This window comes from Tyto alba, unplaced genomic scaffold (genome assembly GCF_018691265.1).
Source record: "Tyto alba isolate M040663 unplaced genomic scaffold, T.alba_DEE_v4.0 Super-Scaffold_38, whole genome shotgun sequence".
Classification (NCBI taxonomy): Eukaryota; Metazoa; Chordata; class Aves; order Strigiformes; family Tytonidae; genus Tyto; species Tyto alba.
The window spans coordinates 28,664,452-28,689,675 of record NW_024881313.1 but is presented as its reverse complement, the minus strand read 5'-3'; the positions used below and the strand labels follow the sequence as shown (position 1 = coordinate 28,689,675).

Here is a 25,224-nt window from a genome sequence, read left to right as displayed (position 1 = left end):
TTTTTTTTTTCCCTAACAGTGATAGATATTGTAGGAACATATCTTTATATCTTACTGTGTTGTGGGTTCATATATTATAGTTACTGACTTTATACAACTCCAGATAGGTGAACTCTTAACACCTATGTCGAACAGCAGGGCTGACCTACTACTTTGCTGTTTTGATATTAAATGCAAGAGATTTGGAGAATTGGTGCCCACTATTTTGGATTGTCATGTTTCTGACATCCCTTTTCAACTGATGTGCCAGGGCTATTTCTTTCATTGTAGCCTAACTACTTCTTCCGTCCTTATGCTTTGCATAATCTCTTGTGTCTGTTTAAGTGGTATGGAAGCAATTAGTTTATTACTTTTGGGAACTTCCTGAATAATGAGCAAGGTAATACAATATCTGAAAGGATGGGTTATGACAGAATTAATTTGACTCATGTGAGGGGACCAGTAGAAATTTCACTGTTGCTCAGGAAGCTAAGTGTTTGATCATTGGATTTAAATGGAAGATTTTACATTAGAATAATTTCTCAGATGTCTGTGAGCAGAGAATTCCAATGTGAGCTTGTGATCTTGCAATTCCAGGAAGCGAAGTGGCATTTAGGCACTTTTTTTGTCAAATGAGTCCATGCAGCATTTTTTGTGTTAATTCACTGCTACTTCTACATGTGCAAGTGGGCATCTGTCAATGTTGTGAGCTTTGGCTGTGCTCCCTACAAAATACTATGTATACACCTGTGTTACTCTGGCAAGCTCAGGAAAAAGACTGCTACAATGTAATTTCTCCTTTGAAGAAGCTACAGTTAAACTGGCTGAATGTTTTACATTTCAGATAGAAAACTAATCATTACTGTGAAATGAATTTACTTTCTGTTTCTGGTTTAGTAGCTGTTACTTCTACAATACTGTTTTACAATCAGCAGCAATTCAATTGAATCTCTGATTAACACACATATGGGCATCCACATAATTATTGGAACAAAGCAAATAGTTCTGCACTCTTCATATTCATGAGCTGATTGCACTGTTATTAAGCAAATTTCTGTTTTAATAGATGCTGATCAGTGGGGTTTTTTTTAGGAATGAATTAGTTGTGGTTTTTTTTTGTTGTTGTTTTGGTGTTTGTTTTTGTTTTTGTTTTTTTTTTTTTTTTTAAGACACTGAAAATTTATAGTATGCAAAAAATATTGGATAGCCTATAACAATGTGATTTTGCTTTTTCTTCCTAGGTATGAATGCTGCTGTGCGCGCAGTAGTACGCATGGGAATCTATGTAAAAGCCAAAGTGTATTTTGTTTATGAGGTTAGTTTTTGTTTTATTCATTCTGCATTTGTCTTCTAACTATACTTGAGTTTTTGTGGAAACCGCATGGCGAGTGACTAGTATAAATTTAAAAATGTTGTAGATGTCATTCTCTTTCATCATATCAACGTGGTTTTTTTCTTCTTTTCTTTTTTTTTTTTTTTTTTTTTTTTTTTTTTTTTTTTTTTTTTTGTGGAAAGGACTTTTTACAAGGTATATGTTAAAACTATTTAATTTAAAAGTAATTTTTAAAATATATGGAATTCTTCATGTGATGCCAGCCATCATAAGCTTGAAAATACTGGGAAAACCAGAGGTTGTCTCCTAGCTGTGAGCTCTGTATTTGTGAACCTGTTACATGTCTGGCCCCAAATGTTTAAAAATACCTTCCTAAGCATAGTTGAACTACTACTTCTTAACCCTTTGACTTTCCCCCTGGTCCCTTTTCCTAGGGTATGATAAGGATGTGCTGTTGCCCTCATTCTACAGATTACACAACTTGGTTTTGATCAAGAATACTGTCAGGCTGGTGCTGTCTTTCCCGGATTATAGGTATAAAGTTGTAACTGAAAAAAAATCCAATCAACAAACAAACAAAAAAAAAAAACATGAAAAAACTTGCACCATCACTAGTGTGTCCAGACATCAGAATTTTGTGTTTGAAGCTTATGGCTGCATATGCATGAAGATTGTTAACTTTTGTAACAATTATTTGATATTAAAAAATCATGAGAAAAGTTTAATGTAAATACCAAAATAATACTCTATGTGTATGTCTTACAGGAAGACTAAGTGATAGTTTTCCTTTTGCCTGAAGGACACTTTCAGTTTTCATGAAATTTGCAGATTAAAAAATACAGTAAATGTATTTGGCAAGAAGTCATTCTTTTCACACTGGAATTCCTGTTCAACTCCTTAGAAATTTGAGGTGATTACAAATCACAATAAACATTTGATATGGGGCAAAGCTTGCTAACCAATATTCCTAGCAAAATGTAATTTTAATGTTTAATACAAAAGTATGGAGTACTAGAATTCATAGAAATGCTAGGAAAGTACTTTGGCTTTAGTTTTGTGCATGCAAAATATACAATTTAGCTTTAAAAGGTAGCTATTTATCCATTTTTCTTCCTGTGTCTGCTTATTCCTATAGTTCATTTACTAAATAGATGAAAAGTATATTGAAATGCAAATAAGTAGAGCACTGTGTTCAAATTCTTTTGTACTACAGCTACAACAAGTAGCTCTGAGTATTTAGTGTGTGCTAATTACATGGCCAATCTCTAGAATTCCTTCAGTGTTCAGCTATTTTGCAGGCTTGCTGAAATGGGTCAGATACTCTTGTGGAAATAAGGAGGGTTTTTTTGCTGTCTTTAAAAGCCAGGACTTCAATTTATTTATTTATTTACTTAAAAATTATGTTTAACTTAAGAATTACCATCTTTATAGTTCATTCATTTTACAGTCTGTTTTCTTTTGTCACCTTTTAAAAACTGTTTTGTATCACAGAGTGTATTCAATGATAACTTCCCAGAGAAATTTGAATATTTCTGTTTCTCTGCATTTAGCAAAATTGCACTATTGTCTCTGTTAATTGCTAGAGTTTGCCAATGCGAAGTCACAGATATTTCTGAATGAAAATCAGTTATAAAAACAAAATCAATGTTTGAGTTTCCATTATATATTTTCATTCTATTTTCATTGTAACAGTATAGTCTGGGAGAAAAATGCACATTTCACTGTAAGTATGGGTAATAGCTCTGACAGATCTTTGCTTCTAGATTAGTCCATTCATTTCTATGTTTCAGGAAGTACTGAATGCTAAGCTTTTTTCTTCTCTGACTGTTAATTAAATTATGAAGTCAATTTTCTTTCACAATTCATATAAGTACCTCAGAGAAACACTGTTGCAAGCTTTGAAATTAAACAACTTTTTAATTTCAGCATTTCAAAATAGGAAACAGATGCAGGTGACAAATGTAGTGGAAGATAGAAATCTTAGGGTAAGACTTGTCACTAATAATCCCTGTAATAAGCCTTTGCATTATGTATACAGAGGAGATGTGTATATATATATATATATATTTTGTATATAATTGAAGTTATTTAATACTTTTGATAAGGTTGTTCTAAATTACAGTTTAAATGCAGACTTCAGTGTGTTAAGCAATGAGAATAGTTTATTTTTAGCCTACATTTTGAATAGACATTTTAACTAGACACACATATGTCAAGGTGAAGTGATGCTTGTATTAAAGCTGCTCTGAAAAAATGAAGAAAAAACCTGAAGTGGCAACATCCAAAGGTGAAAAATATTTTCTTATTTGGAGCCAGAAATGGAGTTAAAGGTCTCAGCCTTTTCAAGATTATTTTGCTCTAGTTGTCGTATGCTTTCTTCCTCCTGTAACTTTGTCGTAAGAACTTTTTTTTTTTTTGCACTGTAAAACCATCTGTCTTGTACAGTTGTGGACAAAACTAGCTCCATATTCTAAGTAAAACAATAACTCTATTTTCCTTTTGTTTGCTAACTCCATTTTGCTTCATTTTGTGATCAGAGATTACCAAGATAAATAAATAGAAATCGGCAATGAACAAGGTATAAATAATTTTCTAGACTTTTGTAATCTGGGTTTACCAAAGCTCAAAGAAAGAAACAGTGAGATGTTGGAATTCATGGGCTGTTTGGACATACTTTGATTCCCAAAAGGAGAAAAAAAACCACAATAATCCTTATGTGAAAATTAAAACTATAAAATAATTTATAACACCCTCCCCATAATTTATTAAATTTATAGGTAAATTGTATAGATTATATAAAAACTATGATTTTATAGCTATAAAATTTTTAGAAACCCTTGTACCTTAATTTAAATTAGCACATTTAAAATTTTGCTATTAATTAATGGAAACAGTGCTTACACTATACATTTGTCCTTGTTTCATATTTTATTTGTGTTAACATCTTTTAGTGTTTAATTTTAGTATGTAAAAGGTCTGTAGTCACCCTCAGTGGCTAATATCACATTATTTCTCAAATGTCCCCCAATTTGAATTACAGTTTGAACACCTGTGGACCTATTTCACTCATGCTGTGAAAATCTAGGAGATGGAAGTACATGTAAAAGTACCAGGCTGCTCTAGGAGGCTAGTTAATTTTTTTTCACTAATCAGAAGTGACTTAAGTTGTTTTTGTTTTTTCCTATATCTAATTGAGAATGAGAAGGAAAAGTGATGCCTCTCATTTATGGCAATTCGTTTTAGAAACAGAGGTCTTAAATGTTTATACAAATAACCTGCCCTTTTTCCAGGATTGAAGCTCATAGTTCCCTGTGGATGCATGCTCTTGCCACTAAGCTATGGAACTTTTAGATTCTTCATCTTGATTAAGAGTCTTTTTCTCAAGAGGCCAGCATTGGAAATGCAATGGTATGGCAGTCACAAATTTCTATGAGGAAAACTTCATGTCTTTTATGTGGTGGTTTTACACTCAGTGATGCTAGTATTTTACGTTGTCAAGTAATAGCTAAAAAAGCTCAGTAAGGAAACTTAAATAACTGTTAAAGCCCAAAATGTCTTGCATGTAACATATCAGAAGATGACGCGTTCTTTTTCAAAAATTTTTGTTTATAGAGTTAAGACTGGAAGCTACGTTTGTTGTGTCTGCCACTCTCTCCAGGAGTTACAGTGTATATGTGTGTACTCTGTGAACATATGACACACAGAGATTTCCCCTCATTCAGATTTTGGGTAGAGGAAGGAATAAGCATAAAATAGGGTTGATCTTCAAATATAGTGCTTGCTGTATTTTTGTCAGTTTACTTTTTTCCGTTCTTGCCCCATATTTACTATCTTAGTACTCAGGCCACTATTTTTAGAATTTAAGTAAGTTTGTTTTGTTTTGTTTTTAATGTAAATTGACAGGTTACCACCCTCTTTTTATTAAAGTCTGTATTCACATCTACCAGTAATTTTCAGTAACCAGACAACTGTAACAGTGTTGAACTTTGAACAAAATATTTGATAAAATATTTCAAGTGAAATTCCACATTTAGAATGGATTGCCCAGTCTCCAGTGTTTAAATAACTAAAATGATAAATAGAAACAATGGTCATTATTAATATTTCAATTATAACTAGTCATCTTTTTTTTCCCTATAGCTTTTCTAGAAAGCTGTTTTAATGCTATGCCTTTTGTATCTCTTAATGGTATGGAAGAACAGTGTGGAAATTCTAGCTACATTGTTCAGAGGAAGCTTACATACACTTCTTGGTAAACAGAACTGAGTTAGGAAAAGCTAATGTAACAGTTAAAATGGATCAGACCTGACCTGTTCCAGAAGCTCCCAGTCCTTACCTTGTAGTGGGAGGAATTAACAGCCCTGTTCTTACTTGTCTACACAGAGAAGATGACAGAACTGATGTGGACTCCTGACCATAATGCATGAGTTCCTTCTACTTTAAAGATGCGTGGTACAGGACTCCGTCATAGCTTGTCTGTAGCCTAGCTGTAAGGTGTTTCAAATCTTACACAGACAATTTCAAATAGTAGTTTATCTATTTGGTTTTTCCTGTATTTTAGATTTGTTAATAAAACATGAATTGAGAATTTTAATCCATGAGTGTCATATATATATAATTAATGTATATATTTACTGTTTATAATACTTTCTTGGATGTACTTTCCTTATTTTTCCTCTCAAAAATGAAAGGTGAATGATAGGAGCAAATCCCTGAACTGTATATATTTTTGTCAGCTTGTAGTGCAATTTACTAAAGTCAGTGTTACTGACTGAGTTAGGTTGTAACATCGCACTATTATTTCAGGATTTGTTGCCTATGAATCTTTGTGTTATTGTAGTTGCTAATAGGAACACTGATAGGAAAAGCTTTTAGTCCGTTACTGAGTGATATAAGAAACATTAGATTCCTCACTTTAAAAAAACAAACAAACAAACAAACCAGCAAATGTGTGATAAGTAAATTTAGTAATTTTTTAGCCTTCATCAATCTCGGTTGGATCCACTGGAATGTTTCTGTCTGAAGATCTTTGCACTTTATCTGTGAATTATTTTTTTTTAAGGTTGATATGTAGATTAAGCGTTATTTATTTTCCAGCTTGCTCTAATTTTGAAGGAACTGTGCAAATAATGTCTTAGCTTCAAGTCATTATGCATATGCATTACTATACAAGACAGTATCTGTATATATTAGATATCAGTTATCTGGAGAGTGTAGAAGATATTGAAAAGATATGATGAATGACAGAAATTAGAGACAACTGTTTCTTTACTGTTACTTCATCATCTTATATGTAAAGTCATTACTCAAGTCTCACTGAGCAGAAACTTATGTTTTCCCTTTGGAATCTGTACTAGAATTCTAGAAAGCCTAATTTTAGTAACTCATACTTTTACTGAGTCCAGTTTTTCTTTATATTCTTCTCTTATCACACTATTAAGGGACTCCCAAATATGATGTAGTATTCATAAAATATATGTGGCTTTTTAAGCTGGTGTAGGCTTAGTACTTTTCCAAGTTACTGCTTACTGGATAAAATATACGTATGCTCTGGATCATGCCAAAATAAGTGTCTCTAGTTTATAATGTCAGTTTTGCTGTCTTCTAAACTCCCTTCTCTTTCTAGTTCCACCTGATTTATTATTGAGAACTCTAAAGTTAAATGTGTACAATCTTACAAGGACTGCATACAGAAGAAAGGTTAATTATTTGTTCCTCAGCACAATTATCCATATGTATACATAATCTAAAAATGGAGACATAAACATCCTCATGTTTTTTTTTTTTGTTTAGTGGGGGTTTTTTATGTTATTTAACCTAGCATATTTCCCCCTCCCCCCCTTTGGATTTACATAAATGTCAAAAAGTTGAATTGTAACTCCAGTTTTTTTCTGGAGTCTTCATCAGTTAGGTTTTTCCAGGTTAGAACTTTGCTGCTTTTTTTTTTTTTTTTTTTTTCTAATCAGTGTTCACAATATCACCTAATGGGAAAAAATCTGTAATTGTTACATTGTTACTATCTTTCTTCTAGTATTTATGCAGTTAATACCAGGCATAACAAAACCCTTTATCTGCTGATTAGACAGTTTTCCTTCTTTCAACTAAGTGCAGTTCTTTCCATGTTACATCATGCATTGGTTTCTGAAGACCATTTGAGTTAAGGTATTAAGGATTTCATGAACGCATCACTAAAATTTATTTTTCTACTAAATTTCTTTCACCTATTTATTGTGTAACTTCCTCCAAAAAAGAATGAAGGCTATGTGACCTGATTTCTTCTTTGTTTATGAAAAATTTTTGTTTGTTGATCTTTATTTTGTTTTGCTTATACCTACCTTGGGGGAAAAAGTGTACAAAGTGTTACAAAGGTAAATTTTTTTCAAAGATCATGACCTCAGAATGAGGTTTTGTTTATAGAAAGCACATTTTATAATGCTTTTCAAAGTTGTTCTGTCTTTGTAGTTTTTCAAAAATAACTGAATTCCGAAGGAAGGAGAAATACATTTCCATTCTAGTTTATAAGCTGTGTAATCTGTGTAAAGAATTACTTTATCTTGAAGTTGTAGTTGGAACTGATCTTTTAGGAAAAGGGTTTGTTTTGCTTTTTTTCTCCCTAATGTGATATCTGCTTGAATGTTGTTTCATTTAAATTGAGTATTCTTTTATTCAGTGTTTTTAATTAATTAAAGTTGCATTAAAATATACAAGGTGAGTATTGCTACAGTGGAAATGTTACACAGTTTTTCAAATCAGACTTCTGAAATACTTTTTCTCTTTCAGGGTTACCAGGGAATGGTTGATGGAGGTGATAATATTGTAGAAGTTTTATGGGAAAGTGTTTCAAGTATCCTGCAAGTGGTAAGTGTTAGGGGGTGGGAGTGGGACCCAAACCTTCTCTCTTTAAACAAGGAACCAAAATTCTAGATCCAGACAACCACTGTAATTATGGATTTGAATTCTGTGATGACTGAGTGACCAGCACATACCTCTTTTAGCAGAGTCTGATTTCCACAGTATGGATGTTTGACACTTTATAAAGGTCTTTTAGTGGTCTTATATTTGGTGCACAGAAATAGTCTTGAAAACCTTTGTCCTAGATTTTCAACATTACATGTCATTAGACACCTAAAGCCATAATGACAAAACTATATTTAATAAAAAAGACATTATAGGGCCAAAATATGAAACAACCATGTTTTGTAAGGCAAGTGTTTTCTTATGAAACCCTCTTGGCCTTCTGTGTAAGTGGATTTAGAATTATGGTAATGTGTGTAATTACAGTACAGTTCTCCAGAGCTCAGATAATACCAGTGCCTTTGTACGTTTATATTACATTCTGCAAGGTGGCCATTTGGATCTCCTTTCACTTTTCCTCAGCATGGTAATGTTGTTACCTTTTCCAGAGCAGATGCTATGTTTGGCGAAGAAGCCTTACTGCTTGCCAAGCTTTCTGAAAACTTCCTCCAGGTGAAGCGTGGGTTTCTTTGGAGCTTTCTGAAAAGCTAATATAATAAACATAAAGCAGATAGCAGAGAGAAAAATTGATTTTTTTTTTTTTTTTTTTTTTCCCCAAACAAATACCCTGGAATACTATGAGATATTTTGTCTACATGTTTGGGTTTTTGTTTGTTTTTTTAATTCCCTGTCTATCTTGTAGAATCTGTAATCATAGAATATCTCATGTTGGAAGGGACCCAGAAGAACTGAGTTCAACTCCCTGCTCCTCACAGGGCTGCCTAAAACTAAACCTATATGACTAAGAGCATCATCCAGATGCATTTTAAGATTAAGAGAAAATTTGTCATGGCCAAGCCACACAACAGCATAGGCAGGAGCAGGATGTAGGGATTCTAAACATGTATATAGCATACATACCGTAAGAAAAACACCTTTCTGGGTGTGATTGCTAGGAATTCAATAGACAGTGAAGCTGAGGATGCATCTTAAAGAATGTATTTAGTTGTTCTGATAAAAGATTTTTCAGCCTAATGCATATTTCTGTTTAATCACAACAAGTTGTAGTACATTCTTTCAAATACATAGTCTCTTTTCCACTTACAACTATGTTTTTTTTAAGTATGAAAATATCTAGTTTAGATATGTTTTTTTAGTCCTGATTATTACTTACAGAACATGTCCATGTGTACACTTCTTTTTTGACTGTGCAGAAAGCTGAACTGCTTATGTTCTACTTTTTTTTTCTTCCACTAGCAGCGGTTGTGTATTGCAATGTAGATGGTGAAATAGTGCCTAGGACTGGCTTGGGAGCTGAAACATCTATTGATAGGGCAAATCTTGTCAGTATAGCCTTCACAAATTTGAAACTCAGATTGTCATGACTGACTTATAAGTTAAAGTAAATGAAAACTTTGTGCAAAAGTGATGTAATTATCTCCAGATTTGTATACAGGGAAAAAAAAAATTAATTTTAGTTTTTAATGTGACAATAAATAAGGCAAAAATTAGACTTTTATTGAGTGATTAAACAACATAAACACAGAATATGTGTAAATGACTTCTTTTTAGCTAGATGTCCAGCAGTTTTCAGTGACAGGATGCTTCAGTCTTTTTGGAAAATAATGACTGCCATTTGTGGAGGAAGTTCTTTAAATCATACTAATAAATATATCATATGATTAATAAAACAGAAAATCTAGCATTAGTCTGATCTAAGTCACTAAATGTGGATGCAGTTCTTCCCATAATTACGTGAAATGACACTGAATGATAATTTTGAGCTTTAGGGATACATATTTTCTGTTATAGTTTATATATTTCATTATATTAGCGGAAAAAATTTCAAGCCTTGAAGCAATTTCATCTAAATACTTAACTACTTAGTATCATATCACTTCTACAATTGTCATCACATATAAGTAACAACTAGATAATTTATTGAATTGCTACTGAAAATAATCCCAAATAATTTAACATTTTCCTTCAAAAGTAGCTCTTTATCAGTAGTTTTGAGTGTTTTTTCCCTGGTGTGTGTACCTGCTCTTAAGAACATAATTTCCCACATGTTTGATAACTCTTTGTTTTTCATTACTTTTTACTCCCTGTAAAATTAAAAATGGAGGTTATGCTACAAAATAACTATTCATCATTAATCCATCTGAAAAAAAATACAATAAAATACTGGATTATAAATTAAAACTGCTACACTTTTTCTAGGGAGGTACAGTCATTGGTAGTGCACGCTGCAAATCCTTTCGTACCCGGGAGGGCCGCCTGCAGGCAGCTTACAACTTGGTTCAGAGAGGAATCACTAATCTTTGTGTGATTGGCGGAGATGGTAGCTTAACTGGTGCCAATCTGTTCCGTGAAGAATGGAGTGGACTTCTAGAAGAACTGGCACAGAAAGGTAAGTTTGCATTTAGATTCTCTAGACTTCTAGTCCAGTCTCCAGGGAAGTTACGTACCCTAGCTATACATACACAAACTACATTCAGAGGATATTTCTTAACTTCAAAAATCAAATGCTTACATTCTAGGAAAGTACATGGTTCTTCATAAAGTAATAGTTTTTCATTTCTGTACATCCTCTCTTATATACCATAAAGGTTCAAAAAGGCCAAATAAGTTACTGGGCAACACACTGTGTGTTATTTCCGCCCCCCCCCCATTATGAATCATTTTCAGGGTCTCAACTTTGAACCTTTTGCCTGAAGAGTCCTTTACCCTCATATCCAAACTAACATGATAATTCCTTTCCTACAACAAGCTACACACTTCATTGTTATTAAATTACAATGCTTTTCTGCCTATTTATCACTATTTGTTTAAGATCAGAATATTAAGTGGCTGTTGCTAAAAGTGCATCCAGCCTAGCAGTGTGTTTGACAGCATCCAAGAGAATGTACAGGGAAGAGTAAAAGAACAGAACAACCTTAAATAATGCTATGCTGATGCTATATATTATTCATAACATATAAATACTCTGATAGATTCCATCCATTTCTGTCTTTGGGACTTCCTGAACCGGTTGCTGTTAGCAGTCCTTAATTAATTTCTCTTCCATAAATGTATAAAGTCTCCTTGAAAGTATGCAGATTTTTGCTGAAAACTGTGTAGCAAAGAGTTCTACAGCTTCACTGAATGATGAAGATTGTGAAGAATTTTCTCCTGTTTATTTTGATCCTACTGGCTTCTAGTATCATTTGATGTCCTATAATTTTTGTGTTAGACTAAACAGTGAATAATCAATCCTGCTTCCTCTCTGCATGCCACTTGAGATTTTACAGCTGTCTTATTTTCCCTTCATCATCTCTTTTTCTAGATGGAAGAGTCCTAGTTTGCTTAATTGTTCTTCTATGTAAGTTCTATATCTTTGATCATCTTTGTTGCCCTTCTCTGAAACTTTTCCAGTTCTACCATGTCCTTTTTGAGGTGGGGAGGACCACAACTGCACCCAGTATTCAAGATGAGGGCAAACCATGGATCTACACAGTAGTATAATGATCTTTGTTTTGTTCTCTATTCTTTTCCTAATATTTTCTAATATTTTGATTTTTTTTTGACTGCTGTTGAGCATTGAAGCTGATTTATTAATGAAAACAGTATTATTATATTATGCCAAAAATAACATAATTTTGTTCGTGATGTAAGGGTACATTTTTCATGTGTATTAGTTTACATTTATCTACAATGAATTCCATCTGATACTTTACTGCTCACTGTGTATTGCTAGTCATCTTAATTTCTTCTCAGACAATCCATACCTTTAGAACCAAATAATGCAGTTTGAGTAAATTTTGGTACCTGACTGCTCATTCCCTTTTCTAGGTTATTGCTGAGTATGTTGAACAGCGCAGATCCCTGTAGAACTTCATTGGTTACCTTCCTCAGATACAAGAACTTGCATTTACTACTGCCCTGTGTTTCTTATTTTTTTTTTACCCTCTGTTTCACATTATTCTATGCTAAAGCCTTCTCTCTTATGCTGCGACTACTTAGTTTCCTCAAAATCCTTTGGTGACAGACCTTGTCAATGGCTTTTTAGAAATCTAAGTAGAATATATCAACCAGATATCCCTTATTCATGTGATTATTAAGTCACCTTTGGAACTCTAGAAAAGGTTTGTAATGTATGTTATACAATAATAGAAAACATTTTAATTCTTCAGAATGCTGTATTTATGAATATTACTTATATATTTCATTATGGTTTCTACTATTTTCTCTAGTATAGACATTAAACACACTGATATATAGTTCTTGAATCCCATATTAAAAATTTGGGTTATATTTGCTACAATCCCATCCGCAGATAGTAAGGTAGTTTTAAGCACTTAAGCAGCTGAGATTTCATCCTTGAGATACTTTAGAACTCTTGGATAATTCAGCATTTTCACTGATGTCTTTGGAGACTCAGACTAAGACTTAGAATAGGAGCTTTTCTGTTCTATTTGCTTATTAATCATGAAATCAGAGCCTTTCAGTGTTACAGATGAGAAGTTTTCAAAAGTTTAATACTGGTTTTTGATTGTTTATATATGCCCATAATCACATCGAGTTTGCATCCTTTTATTTCATTGCACATTACACTGAGACTACAAAGTCCAAACCATCAATTTTAAGGTTGGTTACAAAATTTGAAAATCTGTTGATACTTTGAAATGGACTGAAAAGCTCTCGTTTCCTTCTTTACTGTAAGGAGTTCTATGCAGGATTCTTTTGTTTGGTTGTTCGATTGGCTTTTGTTTGTAGTTTTGACTAACCTTGTTACCTAAAATATCTAAACATAATTTGATGTTTGGATATGTTTAGTTTACAAAAGTAGAGTGCCCAAGCAATATGTCCGGAATTTTGGTGTTTTGTTTTGTTTTTTAAGAACGATCTTACAGTTCTTTCTCTGGATACTTCTTTACAGGACAGATTGATGAAGAGGCTGTTAAGAAATATGCTTACCTTAATATTGTGGGAATGGTTGGATCCATAGACAATGACTTCTGTGGCACTGATATGACCATAGGTACTGACTCAGCTTTGCACAGAATCATTGAAGTTGTGGATGCCATCATGACCACTGCTCAAAGGTAAACTGTGCATATTACAGAAAACTATGACATATACAGTTATTTATACTCCAAATCTTTAAGTTTTCTATTGCTATACAATAGTGGAGGATATAAGTTAATTTTAAATAGAATTTAGGAAACTGGTATTTGTAACATTTCTATAGTGGGAATAAAAGCTCTTTTTGGCTGCATCTTTCAAGTGTCTCAGTGTCTCTTTTGTCTTAGTAACTGCTTTTCCATCATTCCTGTCATGGCAGCACTTCAAGCATCTGATTGTGGAGACTGTATCAGCTTTAGGGGCAGGCTTTAGTTTTTTAATGTGTTTTTAGTCTTTCCCAGACATAAACTTTTCTAGAGAAAATCCAGACACACCCTGAATAGTACAAAATAGCATCTCTTTGTATATAAGCTTTCTGTAGGTAAAATTTAAGCAATTAAATTTTTTTTTTTTTTTTTCAATAGATCTGTATCTTTACAGTTCTTAATCATGGTTCTGCATCATTTATTTTTCTGTTAAATGTTTACCATTTATCTCCTAACTGCCCTTTCATGTTCTAGAATAAAGTAGTAGTGAAAATTAATTATGCATTGGAAGATACGTAATTTTAAATACATTGTTTAATACAGCCTTCTGTTTTGCTAAAGAATTCTGTGTAGTAAGCATGGTAAACATGGGCTATTTCCTGATACCAGGTTCTGATTTCAAGAATTTGGACTGGATTTTGAGTTACAGAATTACAGTTAATTTGTTTTCTTATTTTTACAGCCATCAGAGGACATTCGTTCTGGAAGTTATGGGGAGACACTGTGGGTATGTATTGCCTTCAGCAGTTTGTGTCCTATACAGATATAATTATGAAAGATAAAGAAATCTGACCCGTAAATATCTAATCTTTTTTTATGTTTATTAGGTATCTAGCTCTTGTTAGTGCCTTAGCCTGTGGTGCAGATTGGGTGTTTATTCCTGAATACCCACCAGAAGAAGGATGGGAAGATTCAATGTGTGTTAAGCTTTCAGAGGTAATCTATTACTGGGTTTGGGATTCCCTGATGTCTTTGCAGATGCTTGTTTGAAAACTAATTTAAAAATGTGATCAGGACTTTCAGCAAGTCTGGTGTCACAGATAATGCTATTTGATCTTAAACGGTTCTTTTTCTGTATTCTGATATTGTTTTGAAGAATTATATGACCTACTCTAGAGATTACATAAATCTATTCCTATATAAGCAGAGTAAGTACCTTTCTTCATTAGTTTGATACATTTAACTTTATCAGTGAAAAGACCTATGTGAAGATAAAATGTGTGAGAACTCTGAAGTGTTCAAGAATACTTTCCTCAAATCCTAGCAGTTTAATGTATAGCAATTAATTATAAAATTGTGCTATAATTTTTTTTCAGTTTTTTTATTATATGGATGTGATTTTATTTTTATTATAGAATCGTGCACGAAAGAAAAGGCTGAATATTATTATTGTAGCTGAAGGAGCTATTGATTGCCACAACAAACCTATAACATCAGAGAAGGTTAAGGATGTAAGTGTCAACATTGCTATGATACACCTTCTGTTTTCTTCTTAAGATGGAGCTTGTTAATAACAATAACATTTCTGTAAAGTAAATCTGTTCCTGTAGAATAGCTTATCCCAGAGTCTGCTGGTTGTATTTTATAGTCGTGCTTTATTATCTGATTCCATAGTCCACTTAAGGGGGAATTATTTTAATGGCTGTTAATCAGAACATTTTCTCCTTGCAATATAGGACAACAGTCCAAAACACCTACTTTGTGGGGACCTTATTTAATAGAGTCTGAAATTAGCTTAAATCAGTAATTATAATCCTATTTTACTTTATATTTCTTGTAAAATTTTAATAATGCTCTGTCTCACAGTGAAATAATACTGTCTATTTTGGACAAAGTCTTGTCACGTTTTTCTGAATGATTGCTTTGCCAAATATATTCAAAACTTTTAAGCTGAAATTATTCTTCTTTTCTTGGAAAGGATCCCTTAAGAAAAGAAATTTAAAAGTAGTCTTTGGCAGGAGGGAGCAATGATGCTTTGACTTTACCTGGGGCTTATTTGTCCTGTGACTGTGAAGTTTTATTTTCCATAGATGTCAGTTTGAGATTAATCTTTCACACTTAATTCAGAATTGCAGTTTTACAAAGTAAAATTTAGCACCAAGTGATGTTAAATATACATACAGCAGATAGTTATTATGTATTTATGGAAGAAATATTACTTGCTTGCTACAAATTTTAGTCAGTTTAAATGTTCAAAAAATATAAATACCAGGGATAGAAGATTTTGTAAATAACATCTAAATCTTTTTTTATGCTTTATGCTATCCATTACTTATTCCTAACGTTACATGCTCACTGAAGATGTATTAATAAAACATCCCTTTCTGTGACTTTAGATTTGATATGTAACATAGGAAATTGAAAGAAAGACTAACTGAATGAAATAGTTTTATTATATTTTTTACTGCAAGTTTTAAAAATCTTGTCAATTAAGGTTAAAAGTGATCTTTGCTAAAGTCTGACTGAGAATCTTTTGGGATGTATAATCTTGCACTTAGATGAAACATGGAGTGAATAAAACACTGTAATTAAACTTCTTTCAATTATTCTAATTATGATATTTAGACCTGTTTTTATAAGGCTGAAGACTGTGCATAATGAAGCCATTGTAACTGTAGTTAAAGCATTACAATCTAAGCTACTGTTTGCCATTATTAAATAAAATGTTCTTTCAGATTAGGACCCTGGAATTTACTTGTAGATTAGGAATAAACTAAAGACTGATTTAACTTCTGCTTAACTTTTATAGCATATTCATTACTATTGACATATTAATGTATAGTATATGTAGAATTTTATTATTCCAATAGTACATAAAACTGGGTAATGGTAACACATGCATATATAAAATAGCGATGATAATAAACCTACTATATTTCTAAATTCTATGCAGCTTGTGGTCCAGAGGCTTGGTTTTGATACCCGAGTAACTATTCTGGGTCATGTGCAAAGAGGTGGAACCCCTTCAGCTTTTGACAGAATTTTGGTGAGTGAATCTAAAATACTTACTCATGGCACCACATAGTACAACTACATTTTGATTATTTATTTGCGGGTGGGGTGGTTCTTTACCTGATTAACTTGACAAATCAGATTATTATCTCACATTAACTGTCTGAATAGCTTAAGTTCAGAATAGTAAAACACTTTGTGTAAAGGAATTTATATTATAATTAAAAAGCAAAGCTGCAAGAACAATTGTCCATGCTAAAGGGCATTAAACAGCCTGCAGCAATTTCATCTACCAAGGAACAATTTGTTTCAACTTGATTTATAGAAATATCATGACCAATTTCTGTGATTGGAAGCCTTGTGCTTTTAAGTGCTTGCTTGAACACTCAAACAATATCTATTTTCAGGCAAGTCGTATGGGTGTGGAAGCTGTGCTTGCCCTTTTAGAAGCTACTCCAGCTACCCCTGCCTGTGTCGTGTCCCTGTCTGGAAACCAGGCTGTCCGTTTGCCTTTGATGGAGTGTGTACAGATGGTGAGTTTCTGGCAAAAAGCCAACTTATAGTTATTCATTAACGACAACAGACCACTGTGTACAATAATTGTCCGTTGTTAGATGCTGATGGGAATGTGTGCAGCACTTTCCCACATTTGGGAATAATGAACTTCATGTGTGTTCTCTATGTCTTATTACTTATTTGCAAACTATTGACGACAAGAAATATATATTTTTAATTTGCTTTAAAAGTTCATCTCAGATCTTTTTATTGCTACAAAAAATTCTTCAGATGCTTGCATCTATTTACATGTCATACATAACAGTCAGGTTTCTGCACTGAAACTATTCACTTTAAACTGAAAGAAGAAAACGCAAAAAATGCATAGATTCTTTTTCTGTCCCAGGAAGGCTTTAAGTGTTCTACTCGGTTCTTCTGTCCACTGTAATTTATGTTATGATAAGAGGTAGCTCACATATTAAGGAAATGTCAGTGTTTCTTTTTTCACTTTGGAAAACTATTTCAGAATGATCTATTTACTAGAATATATGAAATAATAATCTTACTCTGTTTTTTAAACATATTGAGTAATCGACTTGTTTTTTCAAGACTCAAGAAGTTCAGAAAGCCATGGATGAGGGAAGATTTCTTGAGGCTGTGAGGCTTCGTGGACGGTATGGCCAATAACTTGTACCAATTTACTCTAGTAAAGTGAAATTGCTTTGCTTTTCTACTGGCACTTGACATTTTATTTTTAATAATTTAACACCTATATGTTTTTATGTATTTGAGAATAATAGAGGAGACAAAAGAGTTTCTTAAATATAAAAAATACAAATTGAAATTCTAATCTTCATAAAAACATGCAAAATCAAGAAAACTGTTGTTCGGTACTTTGTCAGACTCTAGTGACTGATACTAGGCTAACTGGTCACAAAGCGAAGAGGTGCAGTGTTTTAAGAACCATATGTTTATTCAAGATTTTCAGGCCAATCCCATGAGCTTGTTTGTAAGTAACTCGTAGTTTTCCAACAGTTATGTTGGAGGGAGACATTCTGCACTCTTATGTGTCAACAGAGTATTTTCTGTTTTAAGTCATTTGATAATGAAGTGGCTAAGCCACTATCCATCATATTTGAGAAGTTGTGGCAGTCAGGTGAAGTTTCCACTGTATGGAAAAGGGCAAACATAGCCCCCAAAGAAGACCTGTGGAACTACAGGCCAGCAAGATTCACCTCTGTGCCCGGCAAGATCATGGAGCAGATCCTTGTGGAAACCATGCTAGGGTGCATAATAAATAAAGAGGTGATGCGTAACAGCCAACATGGCTTCACTAAGGACAAATCATGCCTGACAAATTTGATGCCCTTCTACAATGGGGTTACAGTAATGGTTGATAAGGGAAGAGCAACTGATGTCGTCTACCTGGACTCATGCAAAACATTTGACACTGTCCCACACAAAGTCCTTCTCTCTAAATTGGAGAGACATGACTTTCACAGATGGACCACTTGGTGGATAAAGAATTGGCTTGATGGTTGCACTCAAAGGGTTGTGGTCAACAGCTTAATGTCCAAATGGAGACCAGTGATGAGTGGTGTTCCTCAGGGGTCGGTGTTGGGACCAGTGTTGTTTAACATCTTTGTTGGTGACGTGGACAATGGGATTGAGTGCACCCTCAGTGAGTTTGCCAACAACACTGAGCTGTATGGTGCTGTTGACACACTGGAGGGAAGGGATGCCATCCAGAGGGACCTTGATGGGCTCAAGAGGTGGGCCTGTGTAAACCTCATGAAGTTCAACAAGGCCAAGTACAAGGTCCTGCACATGGGTCAGGGCAATCCCATGCACAAATACAGGCTGGGCAATGAGTAGATTAAGAGCAGCCTTGGAGAGAAGGACTTGGGGGTATTGGTGGGTGGAAAACTGACTATGAGCCAGAAATGTGCACTCGCAGCCCAGAAAGTCAACTGTATCCTGGACTGCATCAAGAGAATTGTGGCCAGCAGGTCAGGGGAGAGGATTCTCCCCCTCTACTCTGATCTCATTGAGATCCCACATGCAGTGCTGTGTCCAGCTCTGGGGTTCCCAACATAAGAAGGACATGGACCTGTTTGAGCAGGTCCAGAGGAGGCCACGAAGATGCTCAGGGGACTAGAGCACCTCCCCTGTGAGGACAGGCTGAGAGAGTTGGGGTTGTTCAGCCTGGAGGAGTGAAGGGTCTGGGGAGACCTTATAGTGACCTTCCAGTACTTAAAGGGGCTACAGGAAAGATGGGGAGGGACTCTTTACCAGGGAGTGTAGGGATAGAACAAGGGGTAATGGTTTTATACTGAAAGAGGGTAGGTTTAGATTAGATATTAGGAAGAAATTCTACACTGTGAGGGTGGTGAGACACTGGCACAGGTTGCCCAGAGAAGGTGTGGCTGCCCCCTCCCTGGAAGGGTTCCAGGCCAGGTTGGACGGGGCTTTGAGCAACCTGGTCTAGTGGAAGGTGTCCCTGCCCATGGCAGGGGGGTTGGAACTAGATGATCTTTAAGGTCCCTTCCAACCCAAACCATTCTATGATAATAAAATGCTTTATCCCAAATCTATAAAACTTGCCAGCTATATAGTTATTTTCTATTTTATCACTATTACCTTACAGGATTAAGTATTTTCTAGTGTTCTCTCATTTTCAGTTTTGATTATGTTTTGCACTTGTAATAACTTTGGTGCTAATACAATCTGTTTTCAAAAATTTCTGAAAAAATCAGGTTTTTCTTTAAAATAATAATGAGTTGAAAAATTTATTATTTTATTTATCTTATCTTATTTACTTGTCTTATTTAATTATTTCTTTAGGAGCTTTGAAAACAACCTTAACACCTACAAATTACTGTCACACAAAAAACCAGATGTTGAGCTTCCAAAGGTAAGGGGTTTTTTTGAGTGTTCAATGCATGTCTGCTTTTGGGGTATCTTAACAAATAGTGATCCCACCTTAATACTCTCTTCAAACTTATGCTATAGGATAGTTTATAAAATTATTTAAATATTATAATGGCAAAAATATACTTGCAACACATAACTTAATTGAAATAATAGCTAACATTTTTTAAAAGTGAAATAGCATTCTAACTAGAAAATTTCCAGCTACACAGTTTCTTTCTTTCTTGGATATATGTCTGGTTGCAATTGCTATAGTGTCTGGTCCTAACAGTTGCAGTTATGACCTCTGTTGCTGAACATGAAGAGAAAGAAAGGTGATTAAGAGTCAAAAAATCTTGGGATAAAGAAGGGAGATTCAATATTAAAGAATGCTAGCCCTTCCTTTTGAAGGGCAAAACTACTCAAGAGCAGGGGTAAGTCTAGGAATCCATGGGATGGAATAGTGAAGACAGATGCATCACGTTTACCTGATCTAATAACTCACTGTGCATAATAAAGCAGTGGACGTTTAGTTCTTCTTTCCTTTGTAGTTTGTAAGTTGTGTATATGAGGATATTTGGATTTATTAGGAAGTAGACACTAAATGTTGTCTGCAAACAGATTTCAGACAGATTTTTTTTTTTTTGTTTCCATTAATAGTTTACTGAATAATTCTGGTTGTGACCATAGTAGCTGTCTGCGTCACCTCATTGGTTAATTCCTTTTTAAATTGTATTTTGAGACTATTTGTTACCTTATTTGCATGATTATGTTACTGTTACATTTTTTGGATTTTTATTGCAATTAAAAATTTAAGTAATTAATAATAGTATCTTCTCAATATTATTAAGGAGAAAAATTGGATTGAAAATAGGAAAGCTCATTTGAATAACTGAGATCTGTTTGGAAATTCTGCGTATAGCAAGTAACATAATCACAAGCCATTTTCATTGAGAAAAAATACTGTAAAATGTCAGAGAAAACTTCAGACAGTAAAGGGAACTTAGTTGCAAATAAAATGTCATAGTAGAAGCTTTCCCAAAGGTTGTGCATGTAAAGTTTTAATTATTTACTTACATTTTGTTCTCAGTATTAATTTAAAATCTGTAAAAATAAAACAAAATTAATAAATTGCAGTGCCACTTAAATTTTTTGGTAATGGATTATAATTTAATCTGTTGTAAATCAACAATTATTGATGTCAGTGACACTGTATTGTTTTATACTAGCTGTTTCTTAATCAGACAATGGCTTATGGTTTATATAAAAATAAACCTTCTATTTCAAGGAATACTTGCAGTTCAAATTGAATCCAAAGATGCTTACTATCATTTTACATGCAGTAGCACTCTTTGTTTACCCTTACAGAGCACATTAATGAGTAATTTTTTTGTTATATTTTTCTTTTTAATTCAAGTATTTAAGTTTTTTCCTCTGGGAAAGAATCCATGATCTGAATGGTACTGGATTTATCATTATAAATTAATAATTCTGTTGATGAAAGTGGTTTTAATTTGAAAACTTGTGGGTTTAGGGTTGGGTCTGCTGTAACAAGACAGGAATTTTTAGTAGTATTTTGTAGCTAGATTGTGTAATTTTGGCCACGTGTTGTTCAGTCTATAATGCTTATGTCCATTTAGATGTAGTTGTTTAATCTAGAGTACAACTGATAAGAAAGCAATACAGATGGGGACTAAATGCATAGGTATGGAATACACATTATATATTTATCATGTCATGTTATGTTTCAAATAGGAACTTTTCTTTTACCTTGCCTGTGGATTAAATTACAAATGTCTATTTGGTATCTCAGACTTTTCCATTTGAGTAGATTAGCCACTTACCTGGGATACTCATTAAATCTGGGGAGACATTGGATATAAGCACAGTTGCTTTGAGTCATTAGGAAATGCTTTTAAATGTGCCATAATTGGAAAATGTATGATATTGTGAAAGATGCTGAGTGCTCCTGTTTACTACTATATTGTCAGTTACTCTAAAAACCCGTCCAATACTTTAAAAGTTATCATCTGTTCCACTTTTCATGATACTGATGTTATACACCTAACTGCTGCTGTGCTAGAATCAGTTCCTACTCTGTTCTTGGCTATTCTGGGTGTTTTTTTCAAAAAACTACTGCTTTGATAACATGAAACTGGTTGGATAACACAGGGTATTTTGTTTCTTTAACCTAGCTGAGATAAAATATAAAAACCTGAATATCTTAACCTACAATCCAAATGAAATGCAATAGAGTCTTATTTAAAAACAAATACTCTTTTTCTTAAACTGTTTGTTTCTATGCAATATTCTGCAAATGGGAAAATATGTATATGTATCTTCTAGTTAACTTTAAATTTTAGAAGGTTTTAGGGGCTTTGAGATTTCCTACATCCCAATATTTATCACTATATAATGGGCAAATTAACCATCGTGTAGAAATTAAAGTGCTTATTAAATATTATTTTTTTTCTTGCAGACTAACTTTAATGTGGCAGTTTTAAATGTTGGTGCACCTGCAGCTGGAATGAATGCTGCAGTGAGGGCTGCAGTAAGAGTTGGCATAACTGAAGGCCATAAAATGTTTGCTGTCATTGATGGATTTGAAGGTTTTTCTAGGGGGAAGGTCAGTATTATATGTGTGCAATACACAGTAGTGTGTACCCCATCCCACACCACCACCTTTATTTATGATCTTGTAAGGTATGTGCTGTCATAACTGCTGTGGGAACTGATTCTGTAAGTTCTTTTATTTCATAAAGATATATAAAACATAAACTATAACTGTATTTCTCAAATATTCAAGTCTATAGATTTTTTTTGTCTTAAGTATTGCTAATCACATGCTGCAGAACTACAAAATTAGTTCAGATGGATTCTACCTTCAGATTTTGGGCAATGTTTTCCACAGAATAACAGAAGACTTGTTGATTTTGTGCGATGAATTGTTGCATCTGTGTTCCTTTGCTTTAAGAAACTTTGTAGTGGTGTTTGTTGACAGAGGAAGCTTTTTTTTCCCCCAGGCAATTTAGATTCCTCTGTTCCCATATTTTAAATGTTAAGCATCAGTTGGTATACTGAGGAGAAACTGGATACAAGACAGGATTTCTACGCCTAGCTGGAGCCATAGGTCTCAAAACTAACTTCGAAGACCTAGTTTTAGATTTTTGTGTTTCACATTCAGTAGGAGAGGACGTGAAAATAAGATCATGAAATAGGGAGGCAGGGTTCATCATGGTTTGGAAGAAGAAAGAACAAATAGACAGAACATAAAGGGATTGGTAAGAATTTAAGAGAAATTAAGTTAACTTCTTGATGCTGTTTTCTTTCTTTGCCAAGTTCACTTTTGGTGCTGTGCCCAACAACTTGTTCCAACAACTTTACATTAAGTAGTATCTGGTATTTGCTGCATGTCAAGAAAAGTAACTGGATAATTACTTAACAGAATCTCCTTTTCTACTTTTATTCAAAGATAAAGGAAATCAGCTGGGGAGATGTTGGAGGCTGGACTGGTCAAGGAGGATCAATTCTTGGTACAAAACGGTAACATCAATATTTTGTCAGTTGATATGATGAATTCTAGTATCTTATATAACTGATGTATGACTGCATGCTCTTTTCTTTCCACAGAATGTTTTAAGTCCTCAATTTTTATTTTCTTTAAAATAGTTACGATACAACTTGGATATCTTTATAATACTGTACCAGCTCTGAAGAGAGAATGTAAATGGGAGTCGAGACCTGAACTTAAAAATTTCCTGGGATCCTAGCACTTTAAAAGATTGCAAACCTGTACTTTATTTACAGTCGACATGATTCCTTACTGGTTGTCAGGAATAATTAATTATATGGATAAATATGTAAAATGAAAAATATTGCATTGCCTGCTCAGTTTACTGTTTCAGCTTAGTAAATAGTTCTTATTGTTGCAGAGTCTGTAAATTGGTTTGATTTTTTTTTCTTTTGGTTTAATAATTTTTAGTACTCTTCCTGCAAAATATTTGGAGAAGATTGCTGACCAGATGCGCACTAACAACATTAATGCCCTTATGGTTATTGGTGGATTTGAGGTACACTGAAATGTATAATTATGTCTAAGTAGAGTAGAATTCCTAACAAAATGAATAGACCACTTTAATTCTTACCCAATCTTCGTGTAAAGTGCATTTGGTTATAACTATATTTGATATACAACACAAATAGGATTTAGGATCAGAAGTGTTGTCAGCCACTGAATCTGTGGAAAGCTGACATTTAAGACAGTAACTAATAACTGCAAGACAGGATGTGCTAAATGGATAAATAAGGCGAGATAGCATGACAGTATTAAACAAAAAATAATTAATGACTTCTGTAATGAAGGTTCTGGTCTTTACTGTATCAATACTTAGAACATACTTCCAGAAGTTCCTTATCTTTAGTAGTAATTGCACTGTGATCCCTTACTTAAGCCACTCTTTCTCATATAGTGCATTTAAAAATCTGTAATTGATCTAGAGAAGTATTTTCTCTTTTTCCTTATTTCACGTTCATTTAATTTTACCAAAATGATAGATTTTTGAAACTTTGATTCAGGAAAGTATTTTACTAACTCTTCCCAGAGAAAAACATGCTTTTTTCATCTTTATAAGGAATGAATCATCCTTTTTTTTCTAACCTGTTAGGCATGGTCCTAGTTCAGGAATATTAAGATTTTAAATGAGGAGTAACAGTACCTGAAGATTAGGAAACTAGTTTGCAGTATGTTTGTACTGTAAAAAGCACTGTGTTTTGTCTAAATTATATATTTCCTTGAAAACAAATGTTCTATTTACTGTTTGTTTCAAATGTATGTACACCTGGTTTTAATGCTTTTTTTTTTTTTTTCTGTGTGTGTATGTTAGATTTTAGTGGTTCCTTAATGCTTTGACTTGCTGAAGTGTGCCGTGGTAGAAATGGCTCCCCCTGTGGCCCTTTCCATTTTATCACTCCAACTTTTCCCTTATTTTATTCATCCCAATTTTTCACCCAATGCCTGTGCCCAACAGGCATACCTCGGACTTCTGGAATTGTCAGCTGCCCGAGAGAAATATGATGAATTCTGTGTTCCAATGGTTATGGTTCCTGCAACTGTATCCAACAATGTACCGGGTTCAGATTTCAGCATTGGTGCAGATACTGCTCTGAACACTATAACTGATGTAAGTCTATTCTGGTGTGTGCGCTTACTAACAAAGCAGTTCTGGTTAAAACTGACTAAATTGCCTAGAACTGGATATTTTTATAGACCAGAACTTTGGAAATGTAGTCTGAAAAATTATACAGTTACTTGATATAGCCACATTCATGATACCTATTTAAAAAAGAGAAAGTTTAGGATCCCAAGGGCTTCTATTAGGTTTCCTCTGAAACTACAATGACCTGTAAATTTGTAAACCACAAAATAAGATGACATATATCTATTGTATATGG

The 25,224-nt window shown here is 33.7% G+C and overlaps 1 protein-coding gene across 5 annotated transcripts in view; it reads left to right on the top strand.

The window, feature by feature from the left end:
* Positions 1–25,224, top strand: part of LOC104358699 (phosphofructokinase, platelet) — a 47,549-nt gene that overhangs the window by 7,008 nt on the left and 15,317 nt on the right. For 3 of the 5 annotated variants that reach the window (XM_032982668.2, XM_042802125.1, XM_032982671.2), the window contains 15 exons: positions 1,221–1,294; positions 8,093–8,170; positions 10,487–10,676; positions 13,185–13,350; positions 14,099–14,143; positions 14,244–14,352; positions 14,772–14,867; positions 16,310–16,402; positions 16,776–16,901; positions 17,473–17,537; positions 19,708–19,777; positions 22,253–22,399; positions 23,246–23,316; positions 23,756–23,843; positions 24,801–24,953. In XM_032982668.2, the coding sequence (XP_032838559.1) occupies positions 1,221–1,294; positions 8,093–8,170; positions 10,487–10,676; positions 13,185–13,350; positions 14,099–14,143; positions 14,244–14,352; positions 14,772–14,867; positions 16,310–16,402; positions 16,776–16,901; positions 17,473–17,537; positions 19,708–19,777; positions 22,253–22,399; positions 23,246–23,316; positions 23,756–23,843; positions 24,801–24,953 (1,571 nt within the window). The remainder of the gene's footprint in view (positions 1–1,220; positions 1,295–8,092; positions 8,171–10,486; positions 10,677–13,184; positions 13,351–14,098; positions 14,144–14,243; positions 14,353–14,771; positions 14,868–16,309; positions 16,403–16,775; positions 16,902–17,472; positions 17,538–19,707; positions 19,778–22,252; positions 22,400–23,245; positions 23,317–23,755; positions 23,844–24,800; positions 24,954–25,224) is intronic. The other 2 variants (XM_032982672.2, XM_032982670.2) reach the window with 1 other exon arrangement.